The sequence below is a fragment of the Vombatus ursinus genome, unplaced genomic scaffold (assembly GCF_900497805.2).
Source record: "Vombatus ursinus unplaced genomic scaffold, bare-nosed wombat genome assembly UNPS02015255.1, whole genome shotgun sequence".
NCBI classification, from domain to species: Eukaryota; Metazoa; Chordata; class Mammalia; order Diprotodontia; family Vombatidae; genus Vombatus; species Vombatus ursinus.
Window position 1 is genome coordinate 41094830 of NW_020955033.1, and position 21400 is coordinate 41116229.

Consider the following 21400-nt stretch of genomic DNA (forward strand, 5'->3'; position numbering starts at 1 on the left):
TAAAGATATTTGGGTTCTCCTTATCCCCCTGCTGCTTTCATCATAATCAGCTCTTCTTTTTCTGTGATTTTTTTTTGTGCTTCCACTCAGGGATAATACTTCTAGTTCTTAGTGTGTCATATAAACAATTTTTCTTATTATAACACATAAGTTGCAGAGGAAAATAAAAATTTCTCCTTTTTTACCCATCTGCCCAGAGCATAAAGAAGACTATGAGCCAAAATATAATTATCTATTTTATTATCCAACATATATCTAAAATACAATATTAATTTTTCTTTAAGTTATGATATATGTTCTCTGAATGGAAATATAATCTGTATTATAGCTATAATTAAAATGTTTTTATAGATAATACTTAATTCAAAATTCACAAAAACATCATCCCTGTTTAAAGATTACATGGCTACAAACATGTAAGAATTTTTAAAAATCATATATCAATATCTTAAATGTAACTTCTTGGAATTACTATTATTAATTCTGCCTTCTTACACTTTTATATTGATGCAATTTAATCACTTGTTGGAGGTTTGTCTTCAACTTTTCTGCTTTGCTCTAGGGTTTATAGTTCTATTCACTCATGTGCCCTATTACATGGGAAGGAAGGAGCAATTCTACTATTCCTTATCATTGGTTCCTTGTCACAGAAAAAGCATTGCTATCACCAAAGCACCAGGTCAATGTCACTTTGCCAAGCATTGCACATGGGTTTGCACTTGTAGGTTATTGGGTTCACACATTAAGAACATTTTAAGTTGCTCTACAACTTTTTTACGTTTTATGAGAAATAATATCCAGTACAAAAACAAAAGGACTGAGACTAGTGGAGATGCTGCCAGTGTACAGACTGGTATTGTGCTTAACTAGAGAGTCATTGCCCTCAGACATCAAGAATTGAAAGATCTTCTAATTGTCCTGCCAGAGAGAGGCTGAACGGGACGCCAGTTGCCCACCATGTGTTTTGCAGGACTTTCACCAGCAGAAGTAAAATAAAGGCTGTAGAATTTAGCCATCTGGAAAACAAAAAGAAAGCATCCATATTAATTTTCAGCAAGGCACTCATTATATAACTCAAACATAAACTGGGCTGCCATAACTGGAGGCTCCAATTTCCACAGGCTTCAAAACCTTTGCCAGTAATTGCACAATCCCCAGTACCTAGCAGGGTGCCCTGTACTTAGTAGCTACTTAATAAATATTTTATTTTTAAAATTTTATATTGTGGACTTAATCAAAGAGCAATAAAAACACTTTTATAAGAAACTGTGAAACTTTTGGGTTGTGGTATATGATTGTGATGGAATACTATTGTGCTATAAGAAATGATGAACTAACGATCTTAGAAAAATATGGATAGACTTGCATGAAGAGCAAAATGAGCAGAACCAAGCAAACATTGTATACAGTAACAGCAATATTGTTTTAAGAACAACTTTGAGCAAATAAGTTATTTTGACTATTATAAATACCCAAATTAACTACAAAGGACATATAAAGGAAGATGCTATCTGCAACCCAATAAAGAACTAATAAATAGACGTATATATGGGATGATTTTACATATATATGTATACACATATTTGTGTCTAATGGTAGCTGTCTCTAGCGTAGGGGAGTGGGAAAAGGAAAAAAAATTACATTATAACTTTATTATGTATTTAAAAGGAACAGCAAGTGTACATAATAGATTTGCAGTTTCATGTGCAATCATCTTTTTTATAGTTATACAAAGTGCTTGTTTTATTCCATAAATTAAAAGTCTAGTATGTACTTTCAAATGCTGCTGCTAACTGAGAAGCATGAAAGAGCTAGGTCTAAACTAAAAATCATTTTTTGGTGAGTTCAGACAAGTCACAGCTTTCATTCCACAAGGTGGCTGTGATTAGGTCTAGTCTAGCTTTATGTTTGAAGCATGGGTTTCTGAAATTGACAGTGACTATTTGGGGTTCGCATCTTAATTGGCTTCAGTTCACTGATCACTAATATCTGCCACAAAAAAGGTATATCTAAACAGAGGGCTTCCTCAGCTATCACCATTCTTTATCAAAAATTTCCCATTTTTCACCTTATTTTCCAAGGTATAAAATCCATCAAAACAGGGGCTAGGGCAATGGAAGGACTACTTTTGCTCTGAAGACAGCGCTCCTGAGATTTGCACCTTCCCCAGCCCAAGTCCTTCCTCATTGTGGATAACATCCTTCCACAATAACATCAACTATGATGAATTTCATATTGGTAGCCCCTGGAAAGTCATAAAAATTTCTTCGATACAAGAGAAAAAGCAACCAGGGCATAAATTATATAGAACTTAGGTGAGTTACTGTTATACCATCTTGGTATTATTCCATTAGTTTGACACAAGTTTAGAGTGTAAATATTTTTCTAAGCTCTCCATGTTTTCACAAAGCATTCAAGGAGCACTGTTTATTGTTTATCAATAAAACTGCAGTTAACTTGCCTGATATAAGCAGATCTATCAATAAGAAACATACCTGTTCCCGGCTCACACTGATGGGCTTTGTTACGACAATCCAGGTCACACATTCCAAGAGAGGAGGAGTAGTCAGTGAGCCCTGATAAGTGTAAAATTCCAAGGACTCAGGAAGAAGACAAGTTGGGTCAAAATCAGTGAAAGTTGACTCTTCACCCTTAAACAAAAGAAAACAAAATATTTAAAATATCATAGAAAGAGCATATTCATAGATACAGATCTCTCCTCTAGCAATGATGCTCATTAAGGGAGGGTCCATATTTACTGAAAAACATAAAGAAAATAAACAGTATTTGAAAATATGGGCTGATTTGATTTAGAAAGCATGATTTTTATTTGAGATGTCTATTTCATATCTTATCCTCTAAAATAACCTATTATCTTTTCCACTGGGTCATCAAATAGGCATTATCCAGTACCAACCCTTAAGACACTTAAACATAGGAGACTTAAACATAGGGACTTAAACGTAGGGAGGGAAACAGTTATGTATGTCTTTAAAGGCAATATCAAGCCAGAACAAATCACAGTGGTGGCTGGGAAATCTAAATTCTTATTCATTCCTTTCATGGATTAGAATCACACTGGAATCTTGAGATAAAGGAAAGTTGGTCACTGAATGTTGGGAATTGAAGTTTTTAAGCAAAGTCTGTACCTTTATTTTAACTGATCAAAACCCTGCATGTTATATCTAAAACAAATAAGATGAGTAATTTGGGGATTTTTCTGAAACTAGATGGGGCAGAAAAAAAATCTAATGGGGTACCAACAAATATCAATGTCACACCAAAAGACATCATCTTACCTTTGTTTGAATTTTACTCAGAACATCAACAACTTTTTGAAGTCCTGGGTGAGCGGTTCCCATCTGTAATATGATATATACAACAAGAGACTATGGTTTGTACGATTCCAGCTTCAACTTGCCAGACCAATGTAATAGGGGAAAAAAAATTAGATTCCTAGAACATCCGACCTGATTGTTTTAACAGGAGTTTCTTGTTGCCTTTTATGAGCAAATAACTGTGGCCTGTGTTTAGATAGCCCAGAGTGAAATAGAGATTGTCCAATTATGTGATTAAATTTGAGAATTTACTTTCCATCCTGAATTGTCCACTTTGATGGCATATACTAATGAAATTATCCTGTGACCTTGATGAAACTTTTTCTACATTTTGGACTGTTTGGACCTAAAGAAGATAACTGGGGTTGGGGGTGGGGGGTGCAACACCACTAGGGTGAGAGAAGAGACCTGTGATTGCTGTCGCAGATGAGAAAACTCCCTCTTACCAATGTAGGTCAGCTCCATCTCTGCAAGTCTTAGAGAGATGCCAAGAGTACTGGGACAGGTTATGTGATTTGCCCTTTGTCCCAGAGTCAGTGCTTGGCAGAAGGAGGAATTGAACCCAGGTTTTCCTGGCTCTAAGCCCAAGTTTCCTATCCTCTATAGCACTGAAGCCAGCTTCATGATTCTAAACATCAGCAAAAAAAGAAAGAGGGATTCCATGGCATAACTACTATTTTAAAGTCTTAATTGCATAATTATCAAGAGAATTTACACTTAAAGTCCTGATAGAATACAAGCAGGAAATGACAGTGGAAGAACTGTATTTGAATGAGAAGATCTACAACTTACTCCATGGGTGTGACCTCTGGAAAGAGTGGTAGATAACCTCTCAACTCTAACTTCTCATGTAGAAAATGCTGAATCCAAGGGCAATCCTGGATCCGATCATAAATTCAGATATTAAAAAGGATCTGGGAAGAGGGCAAAAGGTTTTCTCACTTGTGGACTTATTTCCTTTCCATTAAAGTCCTATTCTGATGCATCATGCTGTGGAGGTGACACTGAATTTTTGAAGGCTATGCCTAGGTAGAACAAGTTTTCCCTAAGCACATGGAGACTAAATCAGTCAGTAAACACTTATTAAGCACTTACTATATGCTAAGTTCTGTGCTAAGCATCAAGGTTACAAAAAGAGGCAAATGACAGTCCCTGCCCTCAAGGAGCTCACAATCCAATGGGGGAGAAAACAGGTAGACAAATATGTACAAACTATTAACAAGATTAACAGGAATTAATTAACAGAGGGAAGGCACTAGAATTGGAGGATTGGGAAAGGCTTCCAGTAGAAGATGGAATTTTAGTCGGAACTTGAAGGAAGTCAAGGAATCCAAAAAAGGTATAGTTGAAGAGAGAGAAGATGTAATATGGAACTATGTTTTCCATGACTGCATAAGTATAATCTATATCAAAGTGCTTGGTTTCTTAAGGAGGGGGAAGGAAAGGGAAGGATGAAGGGGGGGAATTTGGAACTGAAAAATGATAAAAAATGAATGTTAGAAATTGTTTTACACGTAATTGAGAAGTAAATAAACAACATTCTTTAAAAAAAAATAGAAAGGGAAGGAGGAGAAGGGAGATCATTCCAGGCATGGGAGACAGCCAGAGAAAATAACCAGAATGAAGAGATGGAAGGCCCTGTTCATGGAATAGCAAGGAGGCCAGTATCATTGATTGAATACATGGTGAGGAGATCAAGGTATAAGAAGAGTGAAGAGGTGAGACCGGAGAAGGGGGCAGATTGAGAAGGGCTTTAAATGCCAAAGAGGATTTTATATTCAATAGAGAAGGTGATAAGGGAGTCACTGGAGTTTATTAAGGGGGGAGGGGGCCACAGTCAGACATATACTTTTGGAAAATCTCTTTGGCAGCTGAATGGAGAAGGGATTGGAGCAGGGAAGAGAAATCTGGCACATAGACCAGCAGGCTATTGCAATAGTCCAAGGGTGAAGTGATAAAAGCCTATACCAGGATGGCAGCCACATCAGAGGAGAGAAGAGGACATATCTGAGAGTTGAACAGGCCTTGGTAACAAATTGGTTATGAGGAGTGAGAGACAGTGAGAGATTGAGGATGATATCTGAATTGTAAGCCTGGGGAACTGGAAGGATAGTGACAGATTTCAGAAAGGCTTCAGTTAGGCCCAGTAATAGATATGTTATTTGAGGACTAACTTGGCTAATAATTATAATTCACATTTACAAAAAATTTTGATGTTTAAAAAGCACTTTCTTCAAGACAGTTTTGTAAGGTAGATAATATAGATAATATATTGTATAGCATCCATTGTAGAATATATATTCTAGCACCCATCATACTGATAATGAAACTGAGGGTCTGACTTGCAGATTTAAAAAAAATTAGTACATGGCAGAGCCTTAATTCACACTCAGGTCTTCATATTCCAAGTTCAGTGTTCTTTCCACTATTGTATGCTACTGCTAGGAATGGTTTATCATCAGTATTGGCCTCCAGCCACAGCAACTTGTGAAGATCATCTACTAAGGCAGGGGGGACAGGTTGTAATCCATCTCAATAGAGGGAGTACTCACATTAATGAAATCATAGATCTTTTGAAGTATTTGAAGGAAATAATCAGTCACAATAGCTTTTAACATTTAAGGCATTTTCTAACATTTCATTAAATGTTGCTTACATGAGGTAGTGTGGATTGGGGGAGGACTCCCTTACACTACGTATGATTCAATATATTTCAAGAATATTAGACAAAGAAACTAACCTCTAAAAAGATCCCAACGACAGCCAGTCCATCATCCTTGGTCACAGCAACCTTGAAACTCTCATACTTTGTATTCCAATGAACCAAATGAAGCTAGAACCATCAAAGGACACAAAAGCATAAGAGTTAGCAAAATTAATGCTCAAGGTGATCCTATTCAATAGCATCTTTCTTTATGATAGTACTTTTAGGCTATATGTAAAGTAATATTTAAAGAAAGGAATGGTGCAGATAATGGATACTTATACCTATTAAACTATGTTCTTTGTTGTCATTGGGCAATTCATTCATTTACTCAATAAGCATTTAATAATACCTGATTTAACAGGACCTATTAAGTGCCAAGCCCTATATTAGGCACTGGGAATTCAAAGAAAAAAACTCAACAGTTCTTGCCCACATAGAACACAGGTAATATAGGAGAGGAGAGAGGGGGGAGAATAGTTAACATTTATACAGATAATTTAATTTAAAATATAGGCTAAGTAAATACAAAGTAATTCCAAGGAGGAGGACACAAACAATTTAGAGAACAAGAAAAGGACTTATATACACCTAATTTTTCACTCTTTTACAAAAATAAATTTTATCAACAGTAATAATGAAGAGAAAATCAAAACACTTTGGATGTAAATTAGATTATTTATTTCTCTTTGGAAATCATAGAGTTATAGAAGGTAAGAGTTAGAAAGAACATTTAATCAATCAATCAATAAACATTTATTAAATCCTACTATGTGCTAAGTGCTAGAGATGTAAGAGACAAGCCCCTGCCCTTAAGGAGCTTACAATCTAATGAGGGAGACAATATGCAAATATTTATATAACGCATATAATATTTAGTATAAATAGGAAAAAATTAACAGAAGGAAGGCACTAGAATTAAGAGGGGTTAGAGAAAACTTCCAGTGAAAGAAGGGATTTTAGTTAGGACTTATAGGAAGGTAGGGAGGAGTAAAGGAAGAAGAGTATTTTAGACACTGGGGACAACCCAGAGCTGAAAGATAGAGTGTCTTGTTTATGAAACAGCCAGAAGGCCAGTGTCACTAGAGAGAAGAGTATTTGTCAATGAGTAAAGTCTATGAAAATTAGCCAGGTTATGAAAGACTCTGAATGCCAAACAGAATTTCATAGAGTTGATCCTGGAGGCAATAGGGAGCCACTGGATTTATTGTGTAGGAAGGTGACATAGTCACACCTGTTCTTTGGGGAAAGCACTTTAGTGACTGACTGGAAGGTGGATTAGAGTTGGGAGAGACTTGAGGCACAGAGACCCAGCAGCAGCCAATAAAGTAGTCCTGGAGTGAGGTGATGAAGACCTGCACAAAAGTGGTGGCAGTATCAGAGGAGACATAGGGACGCATTTAAGAGATGTTACAAAAGTAAAATCAACAGGCCTTGGAAACAGAGTGGATTTGGGAGTGAGAAAGAGTGAAGAGTACAGGATAATTCCCAGGTTGTAATCCTGAGGGCCTGGGAGGATGGTGCTGCCCTCTGTAGTAATAGGGTAGTGGTAGGTGAGGAGGGTTTAGAACAGACCTGCACAGCTTTGGCAGTAAGTAGGGGCCAAAATTAAAATAGGCTAAACTTCTTAGGGCCCAGATAGGTTAGACCAGAGACAGATTGACGATGGTTGGTTGCCACAGGTCAGGTGACAAACAGGATTCAGTACTCAGTGGCTACCCTATATTTTTCACAGGCTGCTTTGGCTAGCCAAGCAATCCGAGGGCCATATGTTGTGCAGGTCTGGTTTAGAAGGAAAGATAATGCATTCAGTCTTGGACATGTCGAATTTAAGATGACTCTTAGACATCCAGTTCAAGATATCTGAAAGACAAACCCCCTTCCTTTTATAGATGAGGAAATGAAGACCCAGAGGGATCAGCATACTTGCCCATGGTCACAGAGATAGTAAATACCAAAGCAACAATTCAAACCCAAGTCATCTAGTTGCCAATAATAGTCAGAGTTTATATGGTGCTTTACCTGTGGAATGGGTGGCATTTTACCCCTATTTTATAGATCAGGAATTTTAGGTTAAGAGGAATTGTGACCTCTCAGAATCACAGATAGTGAATGTGTGAGAAATTAGTATTTCTCTTTTATATTTAATAACTAATTATTGAATTAGAACCAAGGTTTTTCCCCTTTTCTACTTCCTCAGCCAGAAATGGGATCCAGTGTAGGATTTACCCAAGCCAAGATCTAATCAGACAATAAAAGAAACTCTTAATTTTAGGCTAATAGGTGCGTTCCTGCTCATTGTGTTTGCCCAGACAGGTCTGGGAAGTGTTGATTCTCCCTTTTGTCAGGCAGGTGATATGGAAATTGATGTCTCCTTCAGTCAAGATTTGGATGACCCAAGTCACAAAGCCCAAAGACCCTCATTTTAATATAGCCCACTTCCCATTATAATATTCATTGTCTCGTTGACCAATCAGAGTTGTTTTCACCCTCAGGTGCACCCCTTTTTCAAAAGACTTTATAAATATCAAAGGTTCAAGAGGTTGGGTCACTTTGGCTACTGAGGGGACAACGATCCTGTTTTAGTTGACTATTTTCTAGATGTGGTCAAAACTGATTTTAATTCACCCAGAAATTTGGGTGAATTTCTCAGAATTTTTTAATCGTCACATCTGAGGCAAGATTCGGACTCAGGTCATCCGCACTCTAAGTGTAGCCCTTCTGCGCTGTGCGTCTGGCTGCTTCAATCCAGCTAACCCAACCTTTGTGATGTAATTAAAAATACTATAGTTTCTCATTGAGACGTCACAAACTTTGTTTGTTTATTTGATAATAAAAAAGAAGTCTCACTCTTCTAATGTGAACGTCTTTTGTAAGAGAAGATTTGGAAAGGGTGGTTGGAATAATTTATGAAATTAAGTGAACTAGTCATGTAGTGAGAATGAAGGATAATAAACACAGATGGACAGTGGGTGTTGCACCGCTTCCTCCATAGTGTCAAAAGATTTAGAGGAATTTTCCATCCCCTTCCATCCTCCAATTCCCCATAACATTTGGTAGATTTGGACAGATAATTCACAAGAGAACACCAACAAGAGCAATACGGGTGGAGAAAGCACAAATGGCTTTCAGCATGACCCACTGGACCCAGTACATATAGCAAGGAAATCATGGATGCACTCAAGTATGGAAGTTTAAATTTTTTTAATAAAAATGTTTAGAGTCATTTCCTGAGAATATGCATTGATTAAAAGAAAAAAAAGACTTTCCTACCTCAGCTGCATATTTCTTCCCATCCAAAACATGCTCGGAGCCCTGGCTCTCGCTGGAGCCCCAGTGAAAATGAAATTGGACCAACCGGTAGTTCCCCATCAGGGGTCCTCCATTTAGCACTGAAATTCAAAGAAATCATGTTACTGTCCATAATAAAAATTTCCCATGTCCAGACCGGAGTTAGAGTGCAAGGCTTACTTTGTTAGTAATGCTTCTACTCAGTGAACAAGAAATTCACTCAGATTTGTTCTGCTATGCTGAATTAATGCTTGGTTTAAAAAAAAAAAGAAATCATTCAAAATGCTTTTATATAGGATACTTAAAGGCACAACTCATACAATAATATTTAATTTAGCCTGTACTAAAAATGGAGCTAGGGGCAGCTAGGTGGCACAGTGGATAGAGCACCAGCCCTGAAGTCAGGAGGACCTGAGTGCAAAGCCAGCCTCAGACCAAACACTTGACACTTACTAGCTGTGTGACCCTGGGCAAGTCACTTAACCCCAATTGCCTAAAAACAGCCACAAAATAAAAATGGAGCTAGTTGACCAAGTTTTCCCCCACTTTATTGTTATAACTAATATAAACATATATATATATATATACATATATAATATGTATACACACACCTATATAAGCCAAGTCAGTTACACTAATTTTGCATTCACCCATTCTGATTTTTGTTTTCTTTTGTTTTTTATTTATCTTTGCCTATTTTGGTCAGTTTAGACAGGTGCACAGCTCATCTCTTTACTTCAGTTATACTTGTTAAGAATAAGGCTCACAAAGTGAAGTATTTCAAAACAAAAGATAGCATGTTTTAGTTTACATAATTTCCCAGAGGAAAAAAAGAAAGTAAGGCCCAGGTAAAGAGATTCTTTGAAAAATATCCTAGAGGCAATTGAAAAGTGGGTCTGGAGAACTGAAGAGAGGTAATTTCTTGAGATAAAGATTTGTAATCCACAGAATAGAGCTAATAAGGAGTTGAAGCCTCCAGGGTAAATAAGATTGCCAAAGGAGATCTGGTAGAGAGGTAAGAGAAGAGGATCTTTTTTTAAAGGGTCCAGAAGAGGACAAAGTCAGCAAAGGAGACAGAGAAAGCAGTTAGAGGAAGAAGGAAAACCAGGAAAGTATGCATCTGAAACTAAGGGAAAATCCAATGTCCAGCTGCAGAGAGGTAGGGGAAGATAAGGACTGAAAAAATGCCACTGAATTTGGCAGTTAGGAAGGTCACTGGGAGGGAGGGAAGGGAATACACATTTATTAAGCACCTACTGTGGGCCCAGCACTGTGCTAAGTGCTTTACAAATATTATGTCATTTCTCATGATCAAAAATGTCTCATCAGAGACACTTCAAAAAGGAGTTTCCATCAAATAATTAGAAAAGAAGCCTCACTGCAAGGGGTTGAAAAGATGGCACAGAGGTGGAAACACAGGATAGATGTTTTTTTCCAGATTAAAAGGAAGATTAAAAGGAAACTAATTTGGATTAGGGAAACCTACACATGTTTGGTATTGAAAGAGCCAGTGTAATAAGATTGGAAATACAAAAGAGGAATCTCCTCTTGGAGGAAGAAGGTCCTTGAGAAAGAGTAAGGAAATTTGATCTGGAGGACTGGTAGGGAGGGATTGGCCTAAGGGAGAAATAGAGAAGTCTTTTCTCTGACCAGAGGGAAGGAGCATGCATAGGGATTTTAAGGAACTGAATGGAGTCTCTGAGTATATATCAAAACAGGGCCAGCCCAAAGCTAAATGGTTAAGTAGATATAATTTTGTCCCCTAAGCCCTCCCACCTCTCCTAGCCAAGCCTTCTCTGCCAACCCTCTTCCTCCTAACATCTAGGCCTCAAGGTTCTCAGGGCTCTCTTTCTGGTCCTCAACTTAGGAGGAAGACCTAAGTTCACATCTCACATCATCCTCTTTCTTCATTCTCTCCCATGTCAAAATTTATTCAATGCCTCATTGTTCTGGGAGCAACTATCAGTTAGCTGTCAATTATATATTATTAGGTAAATTATCATTATTATTAGATGACAAAGTTTGAAGGGTCTTTTGCTTTTCTTTGTATCCCCAGGAATTAGCACCCATCAGGCTGTAGTAGGTACTTAATAAATGTTAGTTGACTGAAGGAAGAGTTGAACTCCATCCTAGCGTAGGAGTCAGCCAGTCCTGGGCTCAAGTCTGATCTCCTTAAGAAATCTGTTAGAAACCCCCATAATGTTAAGCACCTTACTACTATACAGCACCATATCCATAATGTCAAAGATGCCATAGATCCCCTGATCTCCTACTAGATGCATGATCTAGAATGATAGACCTTCTTAGTGCCCCCCAAGCCACTCTCTAAATGGGAAAATTGTCATTGTGAAGTAGAGGAAGTTTTTACGATGGTAAAATCCTATAAGAATGAAATCACCAATTCTGACAATCCCAGCCCTTTTGTCCATTGAGGAAAAAAAAGTATCCTGACACAGTTGGGTTTAACATGGCTCTCTATAAACATGGATTTTGATATATTCTGTTCAAATAGTATCTCTCCAAACAAAAGAACTACAAACAAAAAAACTGTTATAATAGGATTGGCCTATAAAGGAGACAATAAGCCTATATTTAAGCATCAGCTATTCTTCAAACTAAAAACAAAACCAAAATACAATTCTTTCATAAAATTCAATGTAGTTTTTAAATGACTTAAAAGTTAGCTTTCTGAAATATAAAATATAATAATCTATTTGCTTTTAAACTAATGGATTATAATGGTCATTATACGGGAATTCTGTTTATAAATATCCTTATGTTACCCCCATGAAACTAACATACTTGGATGGCAGACTGACATGTCAAAATGAATTAAATAAGATCATGTCAAGAAACTGGCTCAATCATTCTTCTTTAATTCATCTAAGGCTTATTTTCCCCTTTGGATGAATCCTGTGGATTCTAAATTGAATAACCCTAATTACAGGGGGTTTTTTAACCTTTTTTTTGTGTGTGATTTTCAAATCCTTGTCCATTCATTTTGTGTTTTAAAAAACCCAGTAAATTAAAAAGTAGTGAATATCAATTCAGAGTTGACTACATTAATATTCTAAATCAATCAGGTTTAATATTTAAACACTTTTTCTGTGCTTATCTATTGTAACCAGGAATCATTTTCAGAACAAGTTGCTCTGGGTTAGAAAATTCTCTCCTGCCTTAAAGACTTTTATGCAACTAAGAAAGACCCACAAACAAATGCTTATAATTTAATTGGTGCAAGAACCTGCACTTCTGCTTTTTATTCCAATTAATTGTTTCTTAGAAACTTTTTAAGCTTGGAGCCGAATTAACAGCAGCCTGGGTAGCCAAAGTATACCATGAATTCTTCCAAAGGTAAATTAACATAAATGCTCAAACTCACTTAAAAGTTCTGCAGGTCCTTTTGTTTAAAAAAGAGAAAAGGGTATTTGGGTTAAAGGCAACTGAGCACAAAGCACATGTTTGTTCGTTTTTAAGACCAAAAAATACCATTCTGGCCTCTTAATGAACATTTTCTAAACTCTTGTCATTTCAGAGAAGAAAATTTTCCTGGGGAGAGAGGAGAGGAAAGATAAAGAGACTCTATTTAAAAATAAAATCTAAGGGGACTAGTAACAACCCCAAAATCAAGATCGCAATATAAACAAATGAGCTCCCTAGATGTAGAAAAGAGGATATGACTTTCTACTTTACAAAGGAATGAGACATCTGAAAACAATGCAAATGAGAACATCAGCACCAAAAGCTCCAGCTGACCTAAGGTTGACATTCAGGTATACTGCCCATTGGAAGTACTCAGGAAGACCAAGAAAACATATTGCTGAGTAATTCATACATATAAAAGGTCTAGTGTAGTAGATAATATATAAGGAAATTATAGGTATTACATACCAACAGTACAAATGTCTGACTAGTTTAGTGTCAGAATTCTAAAAAAAAAAAAAAAATAGGCTGTCAAACAAAAAGTGAAACATAAACAAAGTTTTGTTTGTTTCCCTGCATGTTTTTCCTCCAGTTTTCTGGTACCTATGAAGAACAAATACATTCAGGTACATATGAAACATACAAGAAGGTGAGAAAAAATTTTCAGAGGAAAAAAAAAGAATTTCTGGTTTAGGGAATTCATCGATAAGATTTCTGAGTATATATACATATCAATTTAAAAATACATAGAATGTACTAATTGCATTCTGTAGATAGAACAAATTTTCTGTTTTAAATAATAAAGCCAATGAAATCATAAGAAATTTTTTGCTTTTTTTTTTAGTTTTTAGGCAATTGTGGTTAAGGAAATCATAAGAAATTAACAGAAAATACACTGAGGCCAAAAGGCCTTTGTAAATAAAATTTGGTTTTCATCATGCTTATTAGGTTATTATTTAATTTTAATTTCTAAGGAATGATATGGCAGAAGAGCACTGAATTTAGACTAAAAGAATTCAGGCTCAAATCTGAGCTCTACTAATAACTGTGGATAAATCCCTTTAGCCTCTGTGCACCTCGGTTTCCTCATCTTTAAAACGAGGAAATCGAAATAAAAATTACCTCCAACTAAGGTCTCTTCCAGTTTTGAATCTAATACCCATTTACCTATATAAATTAATCAAATAAAATTCTAAAAGTGAAATTGGTTTAAAAAAAGAGAGAGAGAGCAAGCCATTATTATTATAACCAAAAAGCCCAAAAGGGCTGAGCTGAATTTCGTTTTATTTTCTCTATAGATGCCAACATAGAGGCAAGTACACACATAGCCTGTAGGAGTAATGCTGTTGTCTTTCTAATATCTGTTCAAAGTATGGTTCAGTTTACCTTAGAGTTAGTTCTCCATTTCCATTAGATCAATCCTCCACAAGCCTGTGCACATGTTTTGGGGGAGGGGGCGAGGCAATTGGGGTTAAGTGACTTGCCCAGGATCACACAGATAGTAAGGGTTGTGTCTGAGGGTGAATTTGAACTCAGGTCCTCCTGACTCCAGGGCTGGTGCTCTATCCACTGTGCCACCGAGCCGCCCCCTCTATGGGGAGCATGTATGGGGAGAGGGGGTTCTAACAGATTATAGTTAGCGAATGTTAATTGTCCATCAAATCCAACACTCCAAGAAAACATCTTTGTGAATCGTTAATAAAAAAAATGTTAATGAAGGGGATTGTGGCTTGCTAAACAAATGGGCAATAATATGAAAAACAGAAAGTTGTATTTAAATTATTTACCAAAAACGATAGGCTATTGTTTTGTATTTGGGCAGCAATCTTTAAGAATCAGTATAAAAAGCAACAGGAAATGTTTTCTGTATAGTAAGGGCAACTCTGTAAAAATGAAAATGTCAAAACAGAAGTCCTGTTTTAAGTGTCCTACCAGATAAGAACAAGAAGACAGACTAGTATTTGGCATAGATACATCTTTGACATTATGGGTATGGCGCTGTATAGTAGTAAGGTGCTTAACATATGTATATGGAATACCACTCACCTCTGGACAGAATGGAAAAAGTGATATGTGTGTGTATGTATATGTATATGTATATGCAAGTGTGACTAATGTGGGGTTTATGTGGTTAATGTGGGGTTTTGTTTTGCCACTATGTAAATATATCTGTGTGTGTGTGTGTGTGTGTGTGTGTATATTGCATCACTCAAGATAGGGAGTGGGAGGAACAGAATAATTTTTAAAAAACACTTATTTGAAAAGTAAAAATAACAAAATAAAAAATATGTTAATGAATTGAACTGAATTCTTTATAGCAGTGAGTCATTAGCCTATCAATCTTACTACAAGGAGAACAATCATAATTTTAAAAAACAACAACAAATGATCATAATTTAAATAGGCTGTTGTTATATACAGGTATAAAATCTTTGATATGGGCATAATGAACCATATGGTTAGGGCACTATAATTAATGATACAAATTACTGTGTAGTACTATGTGCCCCATATTAATGTTTGTAGCTCATGTTTCAGGTATTCCAGAACCTTTTTTTTTTTCCTTATTAAGGCTGAATGATTCAATGAGATATTTGGAAGGAAACAATTAACAATTCAGAACAAGTTTAGGAGTGTACAATGTTAACTTGGTACATTCACTATTAGTGCCCGATTTAAGTAGCAGAAAATGGTCTCTTTATAATGACTACTGTAAAAATTGCTTAATTTATTTTTTTTCTTTTCCCCTTGAAAAATGCAGGTTACCTGGCTAAAATAATTAAAGTTTCTAGGCAAAGGCATTCCAAATTAGACTAAGAGAAATCTACATTTTGACCCAACAATGTGGACAAAATTATTTTATAAGATTAGTACTTGACTTAAAATTTAAATGTGTTTTTGCATTATTAATAAACTGTGTGCAAAATGCCTTCAAAATCAAACTTTTAACAAAAGATCTCAGATTGGGTGGAATTATTTTCAAGAGTTTTTTTTTTAAAGTCATTATAACTAGATTAACAATTTTTTATTAACTTGTTTTTAAAGGAGTTTATAAGATTACTGAGTAATAGTTTTAACCAGAACTCCTGATTAAAGCTTATTAATTCCACAGTTAAAATGAAACATAGCAAGCTAAACCACAATAATAAGTGATTAGAATTCAGTATTGTTTCAACCCTCATTCACAGTTAGTTTAAGCCTCTGATGTTTCAGTATGTGATGTTTACAGAATAACGAAAAATTAGAATGATTGAAAAGTTTTCTAAGTTTGAAATGTTACTGTGAAAATGAAGTGAGAAGATAACATGAAGCAAATGAAGTGGAGTCCCTAAATGCAGGAAATGAAGACGTACAGGAAATCTAAAAATGTCAACATACCATTATAAAAAAAAAAACCTCTTAACAAAAGGGATGTTTATAATGGGTTGCGGTATAAAAAAAGGTCATGTCATCTGGTGAAAACAAAATAAATTATTGAACTACTTTAAAACTTTGAAGTCATTTTTTAGTCATTCAAAAAAGCATACAAGTAAAGCAATATTTTTCTGATTTTTTAAGCCATTTGGGTATACACACACAACATAAATAATTACAAAAGGTTAAAGAATTATTTTTAATAATTTAAAGACATCTTTAAGGTAACCTTAGAGACAGATGCAAATTTCATTATGATTCAGATGAATCTATGCAATGTCATCTTTACAACACCAGTCCTTACTACCCAAGTACATTGCAATAATCCATTGTTGGGAAAGGAATTTCCTAGAGATCTCCAGAAGTACCACCTTCTGAATTATGCCTAAAACATGATAGATTGTCAGTTCCATACAATGTGTACCTCACATCTAAGAAACCACTCCATTTGTTGGCATGATTGACTTTTACTTCGATAGACCTCAATTTCTGTTTTTGCTTCTGATGCTCATACACCTATCGGTTTTCCTTGTATATGTTTTAGTGACATTTTTCCTAAATGGGACAATTTATAGCAATGTGATCCTAGCTACCCTATTAATTGCTACTACTGAATTATTAGCTTTATAAAGTAGCAAAATAGTCTATTTGCTGACATCTGTTGCATTTATTTAAAAATATTCATGAGTTCTAAATTATAGTTATATAATATTTTTACAGAGATCATTGGCTTAATGGCTGATACATAATCTTAGAATGTTCTTGATTTTACTGCTAATGTCTATTAGCTATTATTGCTTTTTAGCATGAATGCCGTTAGATACTCAATGAGGTTATCTCTGGATCAATTTATTGTTATTATTGTTATTATTATTATTATTATTATTTACAAAAGCTGTCATTTCACTGGTGTAGCATACTGCTGGTAAGAAACCAATGTGTGTCAGCAACTTTTTTTTTTTTTGTAACTTAAAGACTTAGAGTTCCCTAGGCAATTGATAAGTTAAGTGCTTTCATAGGGCCCTAAATATATTATATAAATGAGAAAAGCAGATGGTTCAGTGAAAAGAGGGTCAGTCTTTGAGTGAGGAAGAACTTGATTCAAGTGTTGCTTCAGATACATATTAACTGTGTGATACATGGATAAGCCAGTTAACTTCTCAGTGCCCCCAGACAACTCTATAAGACTATACATTACTGTATACAGAAAGCTGGGGGCAGCTTGGTGGCACAGTGGATGGAATCAGGACAACTTGTGCTCCAATCCGGCCTCAGACACTTACTAGCTAGCTGTGTGACTCTGGGCAAGTCACTTAACCCTGTTTGCCTTTGTTGCTCATCTGTAAAATGAGCTGGAGAAGGAAATAGCAGAGTCTTGCCCAGGGTCACACAGCTAACAAGTGTCTGAGGCTGGATTTGAACTCAGGAAGATTAATTAGTCTTCCTAATTCCAAGCCCAGCACTCTTATCTTCTACGCCAAACACTGGAAGTCCTTAAGTGTTCAGTGGCCAACATTTACTGAATGTGTATAAAAGGTTAAAAAAAATAGCATGAAAGGTTTGCCAGGCTTCACTGCAGTGCACTAAATTTACTGTTTTAACTTACTATAATCCTAGGATAGTTAATAATTAACAGAATAAATGTTCAAAGGAAAAGACCAGTGGCAAAAAAATGAGGGGACAAATCATCTGAACTCTAGACACCATAAAAGTTATATTTTTAGATTTGTAGACAAAATATTAAAGATATTAATGAAGCATTTCACTTTGGTATTATAAATATTTCAGAATTTATAAAATCTTGTTTAAGTGCAAACACCTACTATGAAACATTATTTTTGTTTCCTTAGGTTTGGAAAAATGGGCAATATCAAATAGGATATTTGTAAAATGTTAACCAAACTACTGATTCCATAGAGAAAAGGAATCTATGCTTTTAATTTACCAGCTGAGTGGGAATAAAAATAAGGAAATGATTTGAGCAATCCAAAGCCTGATATTCCTTAACTGCTCAGCACAACACATCTCACACAAACGCAAACTTTTCAACATTAAAATTCAAATGTGTATGAATAGTTAAATAACTTCCTACTCTGATCTTCAAGTGGCTGCCAAATATGACCATGCATCTTTCAGTAAAGTGTGCTTTACACATGTATTATATGGATTACTAGACAATATATACTGTTAATAGAAGGTTGATGGCATGCTCACATTTGGCAGCTGTTTGAAGAACACAGTAAGGAATTAATTTATATGCCTAGGATCTGTGGTTGAAAGAGATCTTAGAGGTTATCGAGAGATTATCAAATGAGATAATATGTACAGCAATGGAGGCAATATAAATACTAGCTTTTACTATGGTCAAAATACTTCATTGTACAAAGCTCAGAGAAACAAAATGACCTGCTTTTAATGTCACATAACTGGTAAGAATCGGAACCCCAATCTGAACCCATAAATTCTGGCTCCAAATTGAATGCCCTTCCTACCAAAATGCTCTAGCATATCATAGAAAAAACATGATGAATATGTATGGGGAGTGGGGGGCATCAGGATGTGTGTTTGTGTGTGTGTGTGTGTGTGTGTGTGTGTGTGTGTGTAACATTTCTATCAGGCAACCAATAAGTTTTATAGTTTTAGCAAACACTTCTGTACTTATCTCTTGCCCTTATTCAAGTATATCTTTGAGAAACTCAGTAGCTTCACATTATAGGAGCTCATTTCAGTGCTACTTTTTTTTTAGACACATTCTCTCAAAAGGATACTTGAGACTATAACATTTCCAGACAACTTAATCATGAAGTTTCATAACTTGCTTTCTATATCTGCACTATTCCCCAGGCCTCTGGCCCTGATAGAGACTTTCACATTGTATGCTAACTGCAAAGATATTCTTTACCTGGTAATAAAATAGTCTTCTCTATTCAAAATTCCTCAATTTTAATTCCTAATTTACCAATCAACTAAATTCAAAATGTCTAAAGAATCCTGCAACAAAAAAAAATTTTTTTTAAATAATTCAAAGAGCTTTCTGTGGTTTATAAATGTTACTGAATATAAAATATACCTACTAAAATAAAGCCTGGTCATTAAACAAACACTGTGAAGTACTAGCTAAAATCACTAGAAGTGTACCTATACACATTGGACACATCGGGTAGGTAGTGGGGAGGGAATGTATCTTTTCCCAATCTTCCTCCTTTCTCCTTTCCCTTCTCCACCCCATCCACTAAAAAAAAAAAAAAAAAATGATTCTAGGCACAGATAATTTATTTCCTGAAACATTTGCTAGATGACCACACAAAAGAACTTAAGAAAATAGGGCACTGACAAGTTAAATCAGCCAGTAGCCAAATAAGGCTGCTACTGTCTCTAAATTGGATTGTTTCCCTGTTTCTACAAAAAGGAGAAAATGAAGAGGAGGGGGAAGGGAGGGAGAATAAGAAAGAGGAGAGGAAAGAGAGGAGGAAGAAAGAAGGGGGAGAGAAAAAAGGAGGAAGGGGGAGGGAAAAAAGGGAGAAGGAAGAGGAAGAGGAAGAGGGAGGAGGAGGAAGAAAGGAGGAAGGGAGAGAGGGAGAAGGAGAAACAGAAGACAGAGAAAGAATATCCCAAGTAGCAGTACAACTGTCAATGCAAGAGTAAACAAACATTTATTAAGCACCTATGTTTGTGCACTGCTCTATGCTTGGAAACTATAAGAAACACAAATTATAAATTAAAATTAGTCCTTTCTTATAAACAGATATCTTGCTACAAAGAAAATGCAATAACTGTTTTGTCAGTAACATTCAATATGTATGTTCCCATATATAAAGAATATCTAGGTTAGGTGCAACTGATCTGGACATATGATAGGCGTAGTGCTACTTTTTATCAGCCAACACCAGAACCCAGACATATTGACAAATGCTAACGTTTCCAAGAATTTTGAAATTTCTAGAATCTTCCTCGCATTGCTGGTTTGATAATAAGATTATCATTATGTTCTCAATGTACTTTAGCTAAGGTTATAGAATTTTAAAAAGTCCAATATTTCTAAATATACATCTTATACATTATATATACTATGCCATTAATTTACATTTTGTGGTTATTTAGACAGAATACGGGTTAGCCATTTTACTTTGGGAGGAAAATATTGCCAGAAATCACAAGTATCCAATCTAAACCAACAAGTATTTATCAATCCACTATTATGTGCAGAGCTAGCTTTGGTAGCCGCTGGATATACAAAGACCAAAGAGAAAAACAAAACAAAAGCAACAACAAAAAAAAACACAGTCTGCCCTCCAGTAGTTTAGCCTGGGGTGAGACAACGTGTAAAGAAATATACATAAACATACTAATTTAAAAAGAATGAGAGCACTAACTACTAAGAGAATGAACCAAACAGCAGATAAAGCAGCATTTATTGAGTACTTTTTGGCTTCCTGGAGCTGTGCTGGCACTGTTTAAAGGCTTCCCTTAGGAGAAGGTAAAAGAGCTTTCTTCTAGGGACTTTTCAGCAGGTTTTTTTTTTAAAGCTGTCTAGGATTTTATTTATTTTTTAATTGAAACTACTGAGGTATTAGAAACTCTCGCCTCTCTCTATTCCCCACTACTCTTATAAACTGAAGCTACTCTTATAAACTGAAGCTACTCTTACAGGGGGTGCACATTCCAGAGACTGACCTGATTTATCAGCGGAATCATCAAACTCAACGTTGAAAGAGTGACCATTGTTGACGATCCTCTTAGCAGTAGAAGGGTCATAGGAGAACTCCAAATGTTTCAGAGCATCGTCATACTGCGTTTTAGAGTACTCAATTTCCACAGGAGACTGTCGTTTTCCAAGGGCAATAGGAAAAGCCTTATACCAGCTATCTGGCCCTATGGTGAGAGAAGAGGCATATGTATCTGTTAAGAGAAGAAAGTACAAAGGCCAAACCCACCAGAGGATAGCCCTTTAACAGAATGTGCAACAGACAACAGGTCACTGGAACAAGGTGGACTAAGCTGACAGCGGGACTGGGAGGCAGATCCGTAGATCCGCCACCTGCAGTCTTTGCCTTCTGTAGACATTAGACACTACTTGTTTAATTTGGTAATGATAGCAGAAACAGCCCACTTTTGCAGGCAACTCTAAAAAAAAATTTAACATCTATGTTATCTCAAAGCGTTTTCATACTCTCTCTCTCTCTCTCTCTCTCTCTCTCTCTCTCTCTCTCTCTCTCTCTCTCTCTCTCTC

General features: G+C 35.9%; 1 protein-coding gene across 1 annotated transcript in view; it reads right to left on the reverse strand.

The window, feature by feature from the left end:
• Positions 1-223: 223 nt before the first annotated feature.
• LOC114031850 (carbonic anhydrase 2-like) overlaps positions 224-21400 on the reverse strand; it is a 22208-nt gene continuing 1031 nt past the window's right edge. Inside the window, exons 2-7 of the mRNA XM_027847016.1 lie at positions 20845-21042; positions 9316-9434; positions 6079-6171; positions 3300-3362; positions 2496-2651; positions 224-1016 (exon numbers count right to left, since the gene is read on the reverse strand). Of these exons, the coding sequence (XP_027702817.1) occupies positions 891-1016; positions 2496-2651; positions 3300-3362; positions 6079-6171; positions 9316-9434; positions 20845-21042 (755 nt within the window). The 3' untranslated portion in view covers positions 224-890. The remainder of the gene's footprint in view (positions 1017-2495; positions 2652-3299; positions 3363-6078; positions 6172-9315; positions 9435-20844; positions 21043-21400) is intronic.